The 21,327-nt window shown below is 39.3% G+C and overlaps 1 protein-coding gene across 6 annotated transcripts in view; it reads left to right on the top strand.

Moving 5' to 3' along the window:
- The window catches only part of ptn (pleiotrophin), a 109,053-nt gene that overhangs the window by 84,807 nt on the left and 2,919 nt on the right, over positions 1-21,327 (top strand). For all 6 annotated transcript variants that reach the window (XM_034673784.1, XM_034673785.1, XM_034673788.1 and 3 more), the window contains 3 exons: positions 3,672-3,766; positions 6,738-6,911; positions 11,063-11,224. In XM_034673784.1, coding sequence (XP_034529675.1) covers positions 3,673-3,766; positions 6,738-6,911; positions 11,063-11,224 — 430 coding nt within the window. In that variant the 5' untranslated portion in view covers position 3,672. The remainder of the gene's footprint in view (positions 1-3,671; positions 3,767-6,737; positions 6,912-11,062; positions 11,225-21,327) is intronic.

Genomic DNA, 21,327 nt, shown 5'->3' with positions numbered 1-21,327 from the left:
TATATATGAAAACCAAAGGATATACAAAACACAAGTAAAATAGAATAAAATACCAAAACAGTAACATAAAAATTAGATTTAAATAGAAATAATACTACAACAATACAACTGCGGATAACAATTTTTAACCAATACATCAGTGCATATCCAGAATCAATGTAACACAATTTAAAAGCAGTTAACAACCATAGACTTTAAAAAATATGGACGTAGTATCCGTGACGTCACCCATCTGTTTCTGAAGAGCTGTTTTGAGACCAATCAGCTGCGGCAGCCATATTGCTTCTGTCGAGCCAGTGTGACGTAAAGAGGCAGGCTTTGAGCCTCCTAGCCAACAGCTGCAGTGTTCCTGCAGGCAGCTGTGCCTCTCATTGGAAGACTGGTAATCTCAATATCTTCGAAATTGCCGAATTAGAAAGAAATTCACCCCCCTCACAGTGTGAGGACGTCGAGAAATTAGCTATTCAGACTACACTCATCTTTTGTACCAGGCTGTAAACATGTTTATTAATGCTGCAAAGATCGTCTTTTCCCCATTCATGTGTATGTGACTTCCGGTACTTCCGGAGCAAGCCTCAAGCGGTTCCTCAATGAACTGCAGCTTTTAACACTTCCGCATTGACTCATATTTTTAGACCGGAGGTTGCCGCTTGTTAACAACACACTCATTTTGTGGGGGATGGTCATGATCTTGGGTCACTGCTGTCTCCTGTTAATCAGTTTATTAGTCTTGAACGATGTGTAGGCATCAATATGGTGTCATCTGCATACATGTACTATTCACATGCACCGATTTGGGTATACAAAGAATGACATGACAGCAACCCATTCACAAACAATCCCACAGAAATTATAGCTAGATGGAAGCAATTGGGTTAATTAAAGTGGTGATCAAAAGGTTAACATTTTAATTAAACTATTTAACATTATCATTTGACATTTCTTCTCGCAACATAGACAAGTTTCAACAAATCAAATCAAACTTTATCTGACTTTTTTCCACAAGTGACAAGGTTTCACAGAGATTGACAGCATATAAAGTCATGACTGACAGTGCAGCGCCAGTGCAGACAATCAAAATGTTCATATTGCAATCCAGCACAGTGGATATGACACAAGATGAGAGATGGAAATTCCCCAGGCAATTCTTCTGTCTCATGGGCTTCTTTTGCTCCTTTCTCCTGTCCAAACAGCTGTCTGAATGAGTCTTATATAAGCATATTTTTAGGGAGTTCTTATTGTCATGAGTTTTCAAAAATAGCTTCTATTGGAAGCAAGGAAATCATAACACCAAGTAAAAGTAGAACAGTAACTCATACCTAAACATCTCCTGGATATTGACCAAGAAGGACACGATGATGCAATGTTATGTTTCTGGAACTTTACTTTATGTTAGTGTATCTCTTATCCTATCTGTCGTAATGTAAAGCAATGTTGAGTTATGTTTAGTTAAGTAGTAATTTACATAACGTTACATCATGTTATGCTACCTGACGTTACGTTATGTTAGTGTAGCCCTTATTGTTTCGTATCCTATAGTAGCATGTGTCGTAATGTAATGTAACGTAACATACGTACGCAACGTAACATTAACCCTCCTGTTATGTAGCGGGTCAATTTGACCCATTTTAAAGTTAAAAAATCTTAAGGAAAATGTTAAAAGTATTTTTTCGGTATGAAACTTCTTCTGCTTGGCTTAATTAGTGCAATCAACATATAGAATCATTTTTCAACATCACTTCATAAAGAATAAAAATAAATTACATGCAAAATAAATAAATCAAAAATCTGTCATGTAAAACTTTTGTATTTATATTTAGGGCTTGTACATTAAAAACATTTAAACATGAATTTTCATAAAAAACAAGAGTTATCCTCATTGAACTATGATCTGTGAGAATTAAAAAACACCATTGCACTAAATATTGATTTAAATTGTTAGCAATGGAGTTAATGAGATTAAAAAATGTTGATTGGGACTTTTTGGGGGTTCTGACACTTTTGGATCATTTAATATGCCCCGGGTCAAATTGACCCAAGAACATTATTGCTGTCCCTAAGAAACGAACATAACAGGAGGGTTAAGTTGTAATTTCCATTCCATTCCGCTAGGCTACTTTAGGTTACGTAACGTTGCATTTCAATAGGTACGATACGATAGAATATGATATGCAATTCACTATGTCCAACAAATCATGATATGCATGCAATATGTTTCGTGTCCTACTGTGTCGTATCGTAGCGTATGTGTTATTAGTTTCGTAACGTAATGTTAAGTTGTAATTTCCGCTACATTCCATTCCGTTTCGTTCCGCTAGGCCAGGGGTTCCCAAACTTTACCATACCAAGGCCCCCCAAACAGCATTAGCTTCTGGCTGGGGACCCCCTTTGCAAACCCACAGACAATGCTTCAAAATATGCAAAGAAACATCAAATTTTAGAATGTATATTCTTACTTTAATTCATTTTTAAATAATTATTACATTTGTTTAGCATAGGAAATTATTAACAAACGTGTTTTCAGCACTGTATATTCCCACTGAATAATAAACTTTTCAGCTAACTGTTGACAGATAAGAACAGAACAAAAGAAATGCCTAAGTTGCAGCTGTCACACGAGGTGCAGTTAGGTACAATCGGAAAAATGAGAATCCGACGATTAAGGCAGTTTGTGTTGTACATTCAGGACAAATGGTGTTGAGAAATTTCCCGATGTTAATTGAATAACACGAAGAAAGAATCAACTTGCAGCCTTTGCGAGTTTATTGAAGATACAGCAAATAGCTCACATCTCTGATCATCCTGGACAGACAGACAGACGGACCCAAAACCCAAGAAAAACCCCAAAAGAGTCCTTTCCTCTGCTTTTATGGCCTCCCAGCGACGTCATTGTTTTACGTTTATCCTGATAGTTACCATGGTGACAACCTCCGACATGGAGGTCTTGCTTCATACTTGGCTCCCTTCTCACATCCTGTCAACATATTGTATAACTGGGACACGCATGTTATGCCAACTCTCCACAAAGTGAATTAATGAACCCCTTTGAAGACAAATAGAGGAAACATCTGGTTCTTGGGAAATCACCTTCTCATGCACATTTCTGGGACTTTAGACGATTGAATTTGCCACAACAATGGTTATAAAAAAAACCTTTCCCTTCAATTTTCTGAGGCCCCCCTAGTGGCCCCCACTTTGAAAACCACTGCGCTAGGCTACTTTGAATACGTAACATTATGTTACAACAGATACCATATGATATTATATGATATGCATGTGATATGTTTCGTATCCTATTGTATCCTATTGTAGTGTATGTGTTGTAATGTAACATAACATATCGTAAAGTAATGTCAAGTTGTAATTTCCACTACATTCCGTTACAACTGATATGATATGATATAATATATGCAAGTCACTATGTCCAACAAATCATGACAATACATACAATACAGTATATAGTACGATACATGATTCAACATTATGTTATACAATATGAATTAAATATGATAGATGATACAATACAATTAAAGATAACTTATACAATAGACATACAACACGGTGTAGGATGTATAGTACAACAACAATCTGATATACCGTAGGTAACTGGATATGATACACATGTATTGTTGCCTTCAGGAATTTTCACCTTTTCTTTGTCTCCCTTTCAGAATGAATGGACAGAAGCTGTGGACACGTGTGGCCGTGATGGCACTTCTTGTGCTAACGGTGATGGCAGCTGAAGGTGGAAAAGCAGAGAAACAAGGTGAGGCGAGAAAAAGCACAGTGAGGATTCTGTCAGCTTCTGGAAAATATTCATGTTTCTTAAAATTCACAGGTTTAACTCCCATTTCTTCTGTATGTTGAATTGAAACAGGAGCACCCCTATGTATTCTATATTCCCAGTATTTCCTCTCACAAAACAAATGCCACATATTCCATTTATTTCATCACAAAACAGCAAGGATCATCAACAAGGTTTTTTAATACGGATGTAAGATGATGGAAGAGCAATATCTGTCAATAAACCTCAAAAATACTCTTCTATAAATGGAGTGGTTTACAGCTGTATGCTGTAATAAAGGCTGCACTGTGAGAGCTGTCCTTCTTAACAACTTATTTAGTTGGACACAACTCCAAACAAAAAATATGAAAATGAAAAAAATAGCCTTTGGGGTTGAAGTAATTTGTCTCCTCTGAGAACTTAGCAGAACAAATAGCAGTATCTTGCGAGAGAGGCAAAATAAGTCAGATAAATCCCACTTGGGTAAAGAAAACAACATTTAGCCTAATTTAAATTCAGGCAAAAAAGTTCATTTGCATTGGAAATTAGCACAAGCACCTAAACCAATTACATCTGCCTCGGAATAATTTGAAAAAGCCCAAGAGGGTACAATACTTTTATAAACACTCCATGTTGCAATTTCCACTTCTTTTTATATTAAAGCTAAGACTCCAAAATACTTTGTTTATCCAGAGCTAAAGATTTAAGACCTCTGAAATTTAATAAGATCCTCAAACTCAGCTGCTTTGGGACTGAACTTGAAACTCTACTCCTTAAATACATTACATAATGCTTGAGAGAGATCCTTCGTCTGTCTATAAGAGGTGGATGAAGCCAACCTGACATAAACCATTGGTTTGGGGTCTTTCATGTTGAAGCCACAAGTTGTTTTTTGTGGTTTTTATCTTGAATTTATAACCAGAGGTGTTCATATTTGGACGAGAGGTTAGTTAACAGCTGACTTATGTCCGAGTAGTTAAAACTGAAACGTAAATTCCAACCAACCGACTAGTCTAGTCAGAGAACAGTTAAAATCGAGCACAGTTTATTGAATAAAGGATCACAGAGTTTACGTGAAAACAATGTCAAATTGCTATGCTGAGTGTGTCTAACACTAGAAGATGTAGCACCACCAGCCTTGCAGGTTAACATCCACATGCCTATGCTGGTCGTGTGGTTGTATGCCAGTTAAACTAGACACAGCTTACATACAACTTCCTCCCCATTTTCTAGATTAAAATCCTGCCAACTGCGCTGTACTACGAGATACTATCTGTAATCTGCGCTTGTTTACATACGGGTAATAGAGAGCATAACGGAAGCAGCCATTCGTCAAAATTACGGCCCTGGCTAGTGGCAGGTTGCTGCGATACATCTGAGACACAACATTTGAGCCTTCAATATTAAAGTATTATAAATACTCTAACTGTGCAGTTTCTTACTAATTTAGCTAGCAGGGACACTAACTCTAATACGACTTTGAATGCTACTTTTGCTGGCAAAAAACAAACTTTTAACAAAATGTTCCCTTTTTTTTAACAATTAACAATTGACAACTGGCATTTGAGAGTGTCTTTTAGAACAAAGGAATACTTCTTAAGTCCCCAAGTTTAAATTGAATTGTTTTTAAAAACTCCTTTGTGCCAATCTCTATTAGAACTTTAAATAGTAAATAGCCTGTTAGGGTTGGGACAGTGTTATGGTGTTCTCTCTTTAAGATTATGCTGTGTGTTGTATGAATGTGTACTATTTATTGTATTTTTTCTTATCTATTAATGTGTTCTTGTGTCATTGTGGTGATTTTTGAAGGAGCAGGTAACATGTGCAGCACTGATGTCAAAGACAAATTGCCCTACGGGGTAAATAAAGTACATCGTATCATATCGTAATTATTTTATATTTTTTTGTGACCGTATCTATCGCTTGGTACCCTGGACTTAAAACATAAATCAGCTTAAGTTTAAATTTGAATATAAACGGGATAATAATACATAAAAACTGACTGAAAGACTGTATAAAATATGGACTTGGTATCTGTGACGTCACCCATCTGTTTCTGAAGCGCTGTTTTGAGGCCAATCGGCGGCGGCAGCCATGTTGCTGCTGTTGAGCGGTTGTGACATAAAGAGGCGGGCTTTGAGCCTCCTAGCCAACAGCTACAGTGTTCCCACCTGTCAATCAAGTCAGCTGTGCCTCTCATTGGAAGACTTGTAATCTCAATATATTCGAAATTGCCGCGTTAGAAAAAAATTCACCCCCAGTACAGTGTGTGCCCATCGAGAAATGAGCTATCCAGACTACACTAGTCTTTTGTACCAGGCTGTAAACATGTTTATTTCTGCTGTAAAGATCAGATTTTTTGAATTGGTGTGTATGTGGTTTCCGGTACTTCCTGAGCCAGCCTCAAGCGGATCCTCGATGAACTGCAGTTTTTAGAACTTCCACATTGGACTCATATTTTTAGACCGGAGGTTGCCGCTTGATAAAAAACAAATTAAGCTTCAAATTCAGCTTTTTTTTTTTATATTGAAGAGGACTTTAAAGTAGTGACTGAGACCATAACAACTCTAGGAATTGTTTACTAAGCTCACAAAGTAAGGAAGAAGTTGGAAAATGTATCATAGACGTCTATACATCACACTGAGGCTCCCCCTGCTGGCCAATAGAGAGAATGTAGGTTTAAATCACTTGCTTTACAGACCCTGAGACTTCCGCTTCTTATATAAAGTCAATGGTTTTGAACTTAAGAGTTTAGGAAAACTAATATAAGTGTTTTCAGCTATGTAAAATAAATGACCTTAAAGGAACGATGCATGTCTCAGAATTACTTTGACAACAGCTGCCACTCTTAATACGTTTTAAGCAAATAATTTAATTACCCTGAGACAACTCTGTCTCCAACTTTAAAAGTAATGTTGCGTTATTCATAACTGGTGAATGTTCTGTCAAACAGGAAAGAGGGAGCGCAAGTCAGACTGTGGGGAGTGGCAGTGGAGCGTGTGTGTAGCCAACGAAGGGGACTGCGGACTCGGCACCAGAGAGGGGACACGCACCGGGACCGACTGCAAGCAGACCATCAAGACCCAACGCTGCAAGATCCCCTGCAACTGGAAGAAGAAGTTTGGAGGTGAGGGGAGACTATCAGGGCTCTGACACACGTGTGTCTTTGTACATATTTAAAAGGGTTTACTCTGTAGATCGTGGTTACATAATCTAAGAGCACAAAAATACTCAGATAAGTCCCCTGCTCCTGTACTACAAGAATCCCATCCTTCACACTCCACACTTCCCCATGATGTATGCTTGCCTGTCATTCACTCAAACAATAGTCCCAACTTCACAATGGGAATGAGTAAGCTAGCTAATTAGAGGTACAACAGAACTGTCTGCTGAGGAGGTGATACATCGCGCCGGAAAAAACAGGAATAATCATCTTTCTTTGTCATCTGTTTTTTGGGGCTGGAGCCTTCACAGCTGAAATGGCTCACTGTGACAAGCCTCAGGGACTTTTGTTCCCCCCAGTAAGGCCTGTCAGGCAAGAACCTGCTGCTCTGCAATGGGCCTGTCAGGAGTGATGAACACAGTGTAGGAAATAATGGTCCCACTAACTGGCTGTAAAGATTACAGCAGCAAAAAGTTTGGGGGATTGGCAAAGTTGCATGCCCCTGTTCTTTAAAATGTAGAAAGCCTTAAAATAAAAGAAAGTGAAGGATGGGCTCAAGTAACTCATCCATGCTGTGTTAAGGAGTTGCTGTCTTGTTTATTTTACATATTCTGGCATTCAAAAACATCAACAAACAGTGTCACATTAAGTAATTACACCAAGTGTGACAAAGATGCTTCACCCTCGCAGCCAAATCAGGACTCAGATTTTCTCTTTTTTTCTGTGTCACTGATGTAAAAAATGGTTTTGCTAGGAGGCTGAGCAAATTGCATTCAGAAACAACATTGTTTAGCTCTAGGTGCTATTATAATAACCTTGTAAAAGACTAAACTTAAATTATGGGTCGCTCCGCAGCATGAAAGATTTGATGAAATCCCATTTGGCAAACCCGTTGCATCTGATAAAACATCAAACCTGATAAGAAGAAAAAGTGAAAAGTAGGTTAACTGCGGTTTTAAGTTTGAAGCACATGGCCTGGATTGTTTTGTGCTCACAAACACACACACAAAAAACATATAATCACATTTCCATAATTTATTTTTCTCACATCAGAAAGAATATGTTTGAAGTATACTGGTTCAACTCAGGTATTTACACGAGGGCAGAGTTGGGAGCCTGGTCTCAATTATTACAGAGCCAATCACTTTCCTTCTCACTTGGTTCAAGATAAAAGGAATCAACCTCAGGTGAATAATAAAACCTAATTTCAACCCCATTACATGCAATAAGAAGCCTCACACAAACACCACTTCTGACCATCATTAGCTACTGTCATCTCTTTTAGGACCGCACACTTAATGACCATAATGGGACTCTTTAGTAAAGCTCATTTATTTTTTATTGTAGGCTGATGGTACTTATACAACTGACCACAGAAATACTCATAACTCAAATGCATAAACACACAGGGCATGTCCAGGGGGGGCACTGACCTCCTTTGAAATCTGATTGGCCTCCCCAGGTGCCTCTCCAAAAATCCTTGGCTATTCGCTCATCAGAGGTGGGGCTTATATTAAAATCAATTGGAATGTGTTAACAGGCTGGTAGTAGCTTTCTTTGTTCTTAAATGTTGCAGATTTGATTTTGTTAGGGGCTTCAATTGGAACTTTGGGCAAACAGGAGACAGGAAATGTGTTGAGTAAAGAGCGGGGGGGAAAACATGCAAAGGGTCTAGGCCGGGAGTCACCCCAACGCACTTGTTAGGATTAACCCTTTACAGCAGGCATGATGAACAAAATCACAGGCGGTTGTTCACATGTACCACAAACTTGTTTATTAAACAAAAAAGCAACAGCAGGACATCAGGCTCCAAGCAACAGCGAACACAGACAGATTTTAACTGGCGCCTTTATACTGTGGCACTAATTGGCCTCCTGGACCAAACCATCTGGAGGTGTTCACAAATTACTTATTCTGCTTTCAAATTAGCTTGGACGCCGTACCCTGTTCCTGACTTTGTGTCACCAATATTTACAACATTTCATCATCCCAACATTTCCTAAAATACATCTAAAACATGCTATTTAATGAATTCCCCGGCACCACTAAATTTGGACTCCCCCCTGACCAATTTGCGCTCTGGTCCCACCCTGGAACATTTATCTGGGTGTCCGTTCCCAAGTTGGGGTTAAATGGTAGTTTTCAAAGTAGATAGTGAAGACCCGGGCCACCCGTGTCTATGCCAGTGCCTGGGCTGGTCCTAGTCAAGGCTGAACACGCCCCTGTAAACTCAAAGCCCAGAACAAAAAGAAATGATGCTGCAAAGTGAGTAGAAGAAAGGAAATAATACAGGTCACTCTGCTTATTTTACACATTAATTTTTGTTAATTTTCAATGATTGACACTGCTTTTGATTTGGAGAGCTTACCAAAGTCTGAAAAATTAAACAGGACTGGAGTCAAGACATTTATATGATAACTAGTTAAAATATGAAAATACAGGAATTGCCTAAAAGTATTCAAAGGCCATCAAAAAATGTAATACATTCCATTTAATGACCTGGACATTCTATGAAAACAATAATGATACTTATTATTATTGTTTATGACTTCAAACGTTACTCATACCAATGTATGTTACATTGAAAACTAGCATATATTTGCCGATTCCATAGCTTCAGGGACCTTTATTTGAGTTCCCTTTCAGTGATTTAAGAATGTAAGTGACGTTATCAACTTCAACCATCTCTTCTTCTTTTTCTCACCACATAGATATAAGTAAAAGATGAGTCAGTGAAGGTCTCTTTAGATCCTGATCTGTTAAAAACTGTGAGTGACACAGTGCTGTGGCATACTCAAAATATGTTACTGCCTTGGACCTGGAAACAGTTTTACATGGAGGTGTGACATCACCACTTAACTGGATGGAAACTGAAAGCAAAAAATGGTTGGTCTCAGTTGGGTATTCAAGATCACCTATTTGCCATTAACTCAGTCTCAGTATGGATGAGTCAGTTATTTCAGATTTGATTGTTTCTTGCATTCAATAAATCAAATATTTGACTTTTAAAGGACACAAAACCCCCCCCCATCTCTACAGATCAGATCTTTCCCTGTCATTTTGACTATTATTTATTGGACTCTCTTCAGGTTCAGGGTCACTGATGAGTGGGTGCGTTTACACTTCTTCCTCCATTTTTTTTGCCTACCTGCTCATGACACCTCAGAGAGCTCACAAGCTCCCTGCCAAATCCCCAGGAGCCTGCGAGGGAAGCTCTCTCTCTCTCTGAGACAAATTATGGAGGCACAGGGCTTTAAAGTTGGATTCTCAGGAAGTCCCTGTAGGTTTTATTGCAACAATAGCACTGTCACTCCCTCTCTCCTCACCCCTCTCCCCTCCTCTGATGAGCACCCTGGGATCTCAGAGGCACTGACAAGAGGTCCGACGCTTTCATGTGAGAGGAAGCCGAGGAATGAGTGTCACAGCCTCTAGGGAGCCAGGCTGGAGCTGCTACAAAATAATGGAGGGAGATATGAGGGACATACAGTACACAAATACACACTCTGGCGCACACACGTACACTTCAAACACTTTTCTGTTAATATACACCAACTGCTGAGCAACACTGCATCCTCTAGGGGGTTTGTTTAAGGTGGGTTAAATTTAATATCAAATAAAAGCACATATGTGGAATTTATTTGAGGTGCTGCTCAAAATGTTTTTTGCTGCTTCTGCCATTTGTGTCCATTATTTCTTGACTGTTTCTGATTGCATTCATATGCTGGTGAGTTTCATCATATAGAAAATATAAGATCAAAACCGAAGCACCATCTGTTCCTGTTAGCGAGAAGCTATGAGCGCCTTTTATTCGCTGTTGATAAAAGTGTCTTCTAATGAGTTGTTAGCAGGATTCTTTGGATCCTGTGCAGCTTCTATAGACAGGAGGGAGATATAAGAGAAGTCAATTAAAACAGCCATTCAAAGGGCGCGTCTCGTCGGCTCAAAGGGCTTGTTTCAGTGACTGATTACGACCGCTTGCTGTTTAAAACAAATATAAAAGCTGCAAGCCGTCATTTTACCAGGTTTTCTGCTTGATCGCTCACGCTCTATGCTCTTCTCGGAGCTACTTCCCCCGAACAAAAGCGTCTAATTAAGTATCTGATTGTGTGCCACAGGAGAATGCAAGTACGACTTCCAGGCTTGGGGGGAGTGCGATTTGGCGACGGGCAAGAAGAACAGGACAGGCGTGCTGAAGCGAGCGCTCATGGATGCGACCTGTGCCGCCACTGTCACAGCTACTAAGCCCTGTGGGAAAATCCCCAAGACCAAGCTGCAAGGTAAACAGAGGGGACTCAATCTTCAGTATCAAGACTCAACAGAGGACATGCTGAGTGTTTTAGCAGCAGGGAGGTGCATAAGTCCTTTTGATGAATCTATGTGTCCTCAAAAAGGACTTCACAACGTGAAGGTGTGACCTTTTATGCTCAGTTCCATCATAGAAATAATGTCACTTTCAAACAGATGCTAGTGCTTCAACCATACAGGGCTGTTTACTTCCTACTGCTAAACCTCTAGATAACCTCTAAATGATAAGTTAACCCTCCTGTTATGTTTATGTCTCTAAAACAGCAATAATGTTCCTGGGTCAATTTGATCCGGGGCATATTCAATTATCCAAAAGTGTCAGAACCCCAAAAAATCCCAATCAGATTTTTTTAAATCATTTTTTTTATTCCATTACTAACCATTTAAATCAAGATTTAGTGGATTGGTGTTCTTTAATTCTCAGATCATGGTTCAATGAGGATAACTCACTCGTTTTCATTAAAATTAATGTTAAAACTTTTTTAATGTACATTGGAAAGCCCTAAATATAAATACAATACTTTTACATGACATAGATTTTTGTTCATTTTATTTTACATTTTGAATTTTTTTTTTTTATGAAATGATGTTGATAAATTAACACGACACCTCTTCTGTCACATAGACTTATAAAAGGGTCAATTTGACCTGCAACACAACAGGAGGTTTAAGAATTATTATCAGAAAAAAATGTGTTTGTTACATTTGTTTTGTTTGAAATGTCAAAAGCAGCCTTTTAAAACAATGCTTTGTATTGGAGGGAAACTAAAAACCACAACTGCTAGCTAATGTCAGTAAGCTAAGGGTTCCTTGACGTCAAAGTTTAGCATTCAAATTCCTTCTACCTGTAAAAGTTCACCATGTTTTAAAGCAGCTATAATCAGGGCTCTCAAGTTTTGACCTCAGTTCAGAGTGAGATTTGAGACTTTTTAGCTCTCATTACATCATTTAAGTTCTTGTATATTTTGTTCCTTTACCTTAACAATTTTGACTGCCCTCTTTCTTACTCTCTCCCTAGCTCTCTTTATTTTTGTGAGAAAGTAGTAATTGTGTTCAGTAAATAGCCTACGAAATCAATTGATGAGATGACTTCCTGTACATATTTGATACAGCCTCCAGTGTCTTCCAATCTGCGTTGGTCTGTCTGCAATTGCGCATGTGCATCCTTTTCTTTGGAACGTAACGTTGTTGCGTTGTTTTGCGTGGTTACACTGATGCTATTTTTTTAATTGGCTGTTGGGTAGCTACAGTTGTGCTCATAAGTTTACATATCCTGGCAGAATTTATGATTTCTTGGGTAGTCTCTGTTGTCTTTATGATATAAAAAGAGTAAACACAGTTGTTTGATAGAAATTTTGCTTCACCCAATCACTAACCATGAGTGAAAAAAAAAAGGTTTTCTCTTATCATTCATATTCTCTGAAAAATGGGCAAAAAAATTAACAAATTCTGCCAGGGTATGTAAACTCATGAGCACAACTGTATGTCTTTCTTTTTTCCCCGATTAGCTGGTGGGCAGCAAGCTCATTCTGAACTCCACAGGAAACCCACTTGATCCCTACCTGTTCCACAGTTTAAGGAAAGCGGCGCAACTTGGTGGGAGTGGTCCTAGTTATTATTCTGAGTGAGACATACAAGGTGTTGCATGTGAGTGTGTGAACAGGTTGAAATGCGTGTCTCACACCCAATGTGTGAGACTTGAGAGCCCTGAATAATAATAATTTATTCGTGATCAAAAATGATCAATAAAACAGTGACAACAATCTGACATTTACAGGGTTACTAGCATTGCTTAGCTAACAGAGTCTTTCAGCTCCTTGTTTAGTGGTTTGGACCAAAACATGCCTGCTAAGGGTCAAATTAACTGCCACCAGTTTATTTTTCAGCAATAGCAGGAAACTTTCTTCAGTTAAAAAGGTCTAAAAATCTCACTAAACACTAAACCCACTGGAAAAACAGTGGAGCATTTAGCAGCTAAAGAGCCAAAATTCTTCCTTCATGAGTTGGTGGAAACAAAAGTACAGCCCAGCTCATTCAGGAGAGGGGCTCACACTATCACACAGGCATCTGCAGAAGCAAGCTGGTTTTAAAATATACAAAAAAAAATTGGTCACACTATGATATTTGAACCGTTTTATTGAAATCAACAAGAGAAAAGTTGCTAGGTGAGTAGTTGAGTATTTGGCGCTTGTGGAAACACCTGGCTCAACACACTTTCAATAAACCTTTGATGAAGCTGAGTGATTCACAAACAATCTCTAAGACTTGTTTTTCAGAGTTCACAGACTTTTTAATGTAAGGCTCTATTTATCACATGTTTTGGACTCGTGTAAAGGCTGTAAATGTTCTGTACTCTCCAAAGAAATGTCTTGGTTTGGATCAAAAGCGAGAACAGAAACAGAGTACTGATTTTTTAAAAAGCATTGTTCCTTGACTTTCTTGTAAACAGATTCTAGGAGTGTTATATTAGCTGGTTTGCTGCATTAATCACAGCTGAAGGGATGTTTACCACGTGAATCTCTCCATTTCTTCGACTGAACTTTTGATACTCAATGTGACAAGCCTGTATATTTTATGCTGTTTGAAATATTCAGTCTTGTAGCTCCAACACACAGGTCCAAAAACCTGAGAAGAAAATCTGAATTCCTGCATCAGATTGTGTTTCAAGGTGTTTTTCAGAGACGGGGAACTTTCTTTATCCTCTTTGTGATAATAACTGTGCGAGTTCGGTAGATATTTATCTCCTTGTACATGTCGAGCTGATTGTATCGCGGCTCAATCCGACAAACCCTTGCAAATGATTGTAATCTCATGCTACAGCAGCTGTAATTCACATTCAGACTCAATCCCCCATCAGCCTGATGAAAATCCACCTACTTAAGTGCAAGTTGAAGCGGTGAGTGACAGCGTTTAAGGCAAGGGTGAAGAGGTTAACTCACTATTCAACTGTAATTACATGCTTTTAGCTTTCGTCTTTCACGTCAAGTAGAAATCAAGGCAGGGAGTTCATTTTTTTTTGGCTCCAATTTCCAAGGAGGAACGGCCGGGTTACCGTTAACTCAAGTTGACACAAGATTTGACGGAATTATGAGTATCAAGTTGGTGAGCATGGAGAATGTATTTCATTTTCTGTCTAACTGGTAATAAGATAGCACTCGATTCTTTCCATTTGAGCCCATGCTCTTTGTTAATATTGTAAACAAGTGTGTAACTGACCCGCTGTGAGTGTCCCATTGTCCAAACAGGATTATAATGAGTGCAGAATGGCTGCCAATGGCCATACACTGCATCCTTATCTCGCTCTGCAGATGACATATGTACACACAAGGTTTGCACATGGAGTTTGCTTAACCCGACTGTCACTTCATCAAACAGCCACAGTCCAATAACGCTCTAAAGTGATGACGATAAGACAATGTGGACACTTGTGAGACGCTTTGTGTTTGCAGGATGTCTGTCTGCTCCCGTGTTTGCCTGCAGGGTTTTTTTTTACGCCACACTGTTTGACTTTCAAATGCAGAATCTGTTTAATCTTTCACTCAGTAGCACATCTTTAATGTATTGCGACAGGAGGTTTCTCGAGGATACACACTGTACCTGCCATCTGTTATTCTCATTTGCAAATATATAGTATAGGATGAGGCTGTTTAAATATGTGAAGCTGTGGATTTAAAGAGGGGAGGAGGGATTTGAGTGTCAAATTTTGCAAGACAAACAAGAAGTACCTTAGTTTGAGACTCAGACAATTCAGCATAATTTGACACTGCCTTACATTAAGGTGACCAAGACCTCTAGCTGCTATTCGAGTTTGCCATTTGTTCTGCTTGTCTGTTGGAAGGAATGCCAACTACAACATAATTTTCAGAGTTTCTCAGCTGGAGGAGTTGTTGTTTAATGTCCATCCATCCATCATCTACAATACTGTCTCCCCAGTTACAGAATGCTAATGCTCTGTCGGTTTTTTGTTCAAATGCACAAGTACCCTCCATCATACAACAAAGATGCACCAGGCTTTTGGCTAACCTCCATTTAATCCCATCTGCAACAATATTGGATGCTTGAAGAAAAAAAGGAGTGTATTTCTGAGTAATTTATTTAATTTATATTAAACTCGTAAGAAAATCGAGGTAGCAGCCTCAATTACAATATAGCCGAGCTAATACAACAACAGAAAAACCAAACAGAGGACACAATCATACGAAATATGTGAAAATGGTGTTTTAAACAGAAACAAAAGAAAATAAGTAAAACAAAAAAAAATTAAAATATATTATTGTTTAATTATTGAGAACTAGAACTAGTAGTTCCCACCAACTGCGTATCATTTAGACAAGATCTGAATGGTTTAGTTACATTCCACTGTGTTCCTGTTAATTATATACATTGCCTCAAATGATTGAAGTATCAAAAGAATCGATTTTAGAGCATAAAGATCTGGTATCGGAAGTATGGATATTTTAGTATCGATCCGCACATCACTAGAAACTAGGGAAGTAGTTGACGGACCAACAAAGTCCACTCGAGTTAGAGGTTGGAGGTAATGGATAAGCCAAATCTCGGCCATCCAATTTTCTGCTGAGTCATCACTATGTGGACTTTCCCAATGGTGACCAATACCTAGTCAGGACAAAAGTTAACTCGTCCGACAGAGACACTAATGGACCGTGACAAAGCATTTGTATTTGACGACCCGGAATGGGATCACAATGTGTATGTTATATATTGATTTCTGCAGTCCAAAGCTGTGGGGGATGGAACATATCCCATAATGCAATGGGAGGGAGTGTAGAGAGACGAAGAAGCGTATGTTTTGGACTGGTCTCCAATCTGTTTCAACTTTCCTGAATGTGGCAAACTTTTGGTGCTTACCTTTTCCTGATATCTTGAGCATTCCTGATCCATTATTGGCCCCTTTTGGTTGATGCTGTAGGAAGGCATTAAAACAAATTTACTGCTTGCACAGACAGTATAAAGCTTGCACAGTCTCAGCGGTTGGATTTTGATGAAGTGAAATGAAGTGCAAAGATGGCAGTTGCCATCTTGATATAATCAAAATGGACGGGTAATATAAAAGTTCAATCGAATTGACAGTTGTTTTGTATGATAAAAATAAAATCAGATATAGAGACCAAGATGTTGTGTGTACCAGGCTCTAAACATGTTTACTTCTACTATCAAAATGTGGAGATTAATATGGGCCTTAAAGGGGTGTCTTAGTCTTTCGGAGCCAGCCTCTAGTGGAGGAACTGCCTTTTTTTGCACCTCCACATTGACTTAATTTTTCAGGTTGCTTATGGATTTACATCCACTAAACATAATTTTGCTCTTCACAGCTCTTCACAAGTGTCTTGTTTCCAGGTAATTTGAACTGAAATTAAAATTCTGACAAGCTAACTGGTGTAAAGCTGAGGAAAAACAGAAAACTGTGAAAATGGAGCACAAATTATTCAACACAGCAACACACGATATCACAGACTCTGCGGGTAAATCATGCCAAACGGTGTGGCTACCATTAGGAAGAGCTAGCACCACCAGCAGGTTGGTTGCCCATGGCTCGAGTCAAAGCCTACACACAACTTTATCTTCATTTACTAGATCAATACTGCCAGACTGGGCTGCACTACAAGATGCAATCTGTCATCTGTGACTGTTTACATATGGGCATTACAGCATTATGGCAGTAGCCATTAACAGGAGGAACAGCCCAGGCTAGTGGCGGATGGCAGCTTAGACACAAGATATGACCAGCATTCAGGCTGATAATCAAAAATGTGTTATTTGTTTAACTGACTAGTACTTCTGGTGCAGACTAGCAAGGTTGATAATTAAATTATAATCTCCTGTAATTAAACTGTGAACATTAATAAAGGTAGAAGAATTTTGTAGCTTTAAACAGCCTTCTTTATTTAGTTTGACTCTATAAATTATCCCTGCTTGAATACCTTACAGGCTTTGTGATAAATAAGTATTTCCTGTGATCAAGGTTCAAAGGTCAGATTGAAACTGTTAAAGGGACTGATCAGCCCACGGGTCAATAACTGAACAGGTCTGCTGTATTGCATAGAAATCCATAAGGAGAGATAAACATGTGATCCAATTAAAATCCCATTAGAGGGGCCATGAATGCTTTGATTATTCCGCTTTCCGACTTAATTTTTCTTGTTTCATTATGCATGAATATCGATGCAGATCCTAAAGTTTTTATGTGAAATTGCGAATGAAAATGTATATATTCACGTCCGATAGTCGTGTGCGTGTTTACAGGAGAGAACGTGTCTCTGTGTAGTGCCACATTCCTGCACAAATCACTTCTAATGAAGGCCAGATCTGTGGATGCAGAGCGACAGAGGTGTGAGCGCTGAGGGCAACACAGAGGCAGAGTGAAGATGACAGCGGTTGAGATGAAGGGAGACAGTTGGGAAGAGAAACTTGCCACCTGATTGCAAAGCGATTTCCCATGTCTGCAAGTTGGAAGATAAGCCCTGGAAAGCAAAGGGGGTTACTGGGAGAAAAGAAAGCACAATGAGAATTGCACAGGGAGGGGAATTGTGTACGCTTTTCTGTGTGTGTCAGGGGATGGCAGAGATACAGTCCACAGCAGCGGGATCACAGGGCTTATGGGGGAAAAAAACTGGAGCGACTTAGAGGCTATATAACCCGCGTCTGGGTGCAGAGATCTGCGTGGCAAAATCTGCAATTTTGAACACCAGCTCTGCTTTAGGAGATAGGTGGGTTTCCCCTGACTGCAGCAGGTTGTTGTGATGGATGAAGGGTCTGTCATTTGCAGAATCAGGTGGAGACAATGCTACGGGGCATCTCGGGAGCGATCCAAGATTCAGAGTTGCGTGTCTTTGCTGTCTTGCCCGGGTGAAACACTGAACCCCGCCGAGCCGAAGAGAGAGAACAAAGAGTGACAGAAATGAAACATTACTAATGCCTGTAGAAAGCTCGAGGTCCCCGCCTTCTCTTTCAGCAGAACAGGAGCGGGGAGCGCGTGAGGGGAATGTTGGGATGCCAGAGGTGATTACAGGTTAAACAAAAGGCTTTGTGGAGATAAAATAGCTTCAGACTAATTCAGGGATGCCACATTTGTTTGGTTGGAGATCAGAACACCACCTGTCTGTCCATGAATGAAAACGCTGAGTCATTTAATCAGAACCAGACGGAGTGTCATTGCCCGCACGGGTAAGAAAGCAACAGAAGAATTAAAGTTTTTGAAGCTGGCGAGAAAAAGTTCTTACAAGAATCTTAGCTAACATTTAATTTATTTCATGCAGACGACCGACAGACCACCTTTCCCCCACCCTAAATCATATTTTTCACAGCAACATAACGCATGTAAGTGACAGAATTGCATAGCTACAGAACATAAAGAAGCGTATGACTGTTTTAACACGCCAAATATGAACTTGTCAAGCAAACTCATTGAAATATTCTCAGCAGGAAACTACTCTAGACTCACAGAGTCCAGTTTTCTGGCTACTTGTTCTTGTTGAGAAAAGTTAGCGTGTCTACACGGTTGAGTGTCAGTCGAGAGCGCAACCAGGTCACGATCTGTGCGGCTGAAGAGGCACCTGCTCACTGATGTTGCTTTTCTGCAGACAAACTTTCGTGCAACCTTTGCTGGTCTGGCAGATCTCTCTGCATTGGCTTTGTATCCAATGATGTGATCCTGTGAGAAGTTCTCAAGTTCTCAAGAGCTCACGTAAACCTGCTGCAGCCCCTTGGTCAAGCGTCTTTGCTGTGCTTAACACTTACGCCCAGGTGGTTTGCATTGAAACATGCTTTAAACTTAGAATACCTCCCAGATCACTGAATATAACATGAGACAACACGATGTTTACCTCTACCTGCAGGAAAAAAATAAATAAATGTGTTTTCGAGTTCTCTCTTAACAATCAATTACTCAATACTTTATTAATTATTGAAACTCTGATACAGAATATTAATAGATGTTCATCTTCTCTCCCTGAATATCAGCCTGTCTTACACTCAGATGTGCATATACTACACGTTAAAATATATTAATGTAAAAGCAGAGACCTTTTTAATTTGAAGTCTGATATAGTTTTTTCCTTACAAAATAATTTAATTTATAAGTTAAAAATCTCAGTTCTGGAGGTAAAAATACTGTTTATGTATGTCCTGGCTGCATTGTCATAAATTATTTCGAGATTGGAGCATTTATGTGGTTTGCATCATTATTTTGCTGCAGTAAATGAAGATACAGCTTATTTAAAGCAGCTAACTTAACTGTATGTAGTGTAATCTATATTATAGTATCACTTTTATTATGTGATGCATTGCTTTTTGTGTAAAACCAGCAATTTATCAGCAAGAAACCATGGATATGAAGTAAATTAAAGTATATTGTGCCCTTCAAAATGTTGCAGCTAGAAGGAATCAGTAAATCTATGGGGGGGCAAACCTCCCTGTAGTAGTCGAGTCAATGTTCTTTCCAACAGAGTAAATGCCAAACAGGTCAGATCAAGCTGCTGAGCCGGTTGCCGCATGCAATCACTGTGTTTTGGCTCAGACCAGTTTGAAGCTGGAGAACGCAGCAGCGGCCTGATTATGAGTCACAGACAGAGCCGAGAGCGAGCCGTGTCATGGGATGTGCAAATGTTACAGAAAGTACTCCAGCCTGGAGTTCCAGTCCGCAACTCATACATGAAGCAGAGCCAGAGAGGATCTTTGTCTCTCTCCCTCTCTCTCCTCAGGGGGGAAGCAGAATACGCTGACAAAATCAACATGGGAAAAGAAGAAAAAAAAGAGAAGGAAAACAAGCAAACAAATGGGATGGAAGAGCAATTTCCACATTTGCATGGGTGTGAACGCTTTGCACGTCAAAATGTTAATGCTCACGGAAGTCTGCAGTGGAGGTGACAGGAACAGATTTCCTCACGGTGCACATTCAGAATGGTAAAAAGGTTGAACTGAATTTAATCTCATTGACTGAGCATACCTTGTCTCTGTTCAGAACTGCTTGCCGGCATGTCTTTAGAGGATTTGTGCGTCGTGGAGATGTCCTTTAAAGATCATCTATTCATACGCAAATTGATTCAAGATTAAGGTGTCGAGTTTCTTTTCATATATGGTCTCACTGAAGTTCCTTAGAGATACTTAAAGTTTACTCTTCTCTTTTATTAAGGCCTGAACTTCACCTGTTTGACAGTTTTTAGGTGGATCAAAAGTTGACTCCCCATTTCCAATATGGGGTCCGCCATCTTTGGGCTTCTCAACGGGTCTTGATAAACCAATGGGTGGCATGATGTGTTAAATTGAATTTGGTTTGTTTACATATGGAAAACCAAGAAAGGGATGAAAACAGCAGAGAAAGGCAGAAGGGGTTGGAGACGCATTAAATTTAAGACTTAAACTGAGAGGTATTTTTGTCCAAATACTAAAGACCAGTGGTTCCCAAAGTGTGGGTCAGGACCCCCTTGGGGGTCACGAAACACTAATTTAGGGTCGCAAGGTGTCTTCCAGAATTATTTTCTTTTTTAAATTATCTAAAGTTGCCTGTTTTACCCATTATTCTAAAAAATATTGACAAAAATAGTTACATTTCAAATAAAATCTTGCAAAATTAAAAAGGTTTCATTAGTTTTCTGTCTTTCTTTGTTGCCTGATGACCCCTGAGGTTAGGGTAAGTTAACAATGAATTAATAGAAGCATCAGTAGCAGCAAGTTAATTAACAGCACCACAGGAAATACAGCCAGGTGTGCATGTAGGTGATTCATTTTCTGCAGACCAGCTAAATTAAGTATGAAACAACATTTAATCACTTCGAGGGGGGTTGCAAGTTTTTGGTTCCTATATTTTGGGGGTCGCAGGGTGAAAAGTTTGGGAACCAATGCTCTAGACTACTGTTGCGTTCACACCCAAATGTGAACAATTGCTTAATTCACTCTTATACGAACGGCAGAATGTTGAGGGGTTCACAGGCTTTATTTGTATGAATAATGTATGCAGAAAGTCGTGAACCTTGCCAGAAGGGAGGGGTTCCCCTTAAATGCTACTCCAGTCAGTTGTCATCAAACAAGGTTGAGCTCGACTACATTGAATGGGGAA

Source organism: Notolabrus celidotus, chromosome 21 (genome assembly GCF_009762535.1).
Source record: "Notolabrus celidotus isolate fNotCel1 chromosome 21, fNotCel1.pri, whole genome shotgun sequence".
Classification (NCBI taxonomy): Eukaryota; Metazoa; Chordata; class Actinopteri; order Labriformes; family Labridae; genus Notolabrus; species Notolabrus celidotus.
This window is presented reverse-complemented; position numbering and strand designations above follow the sequence as displayed.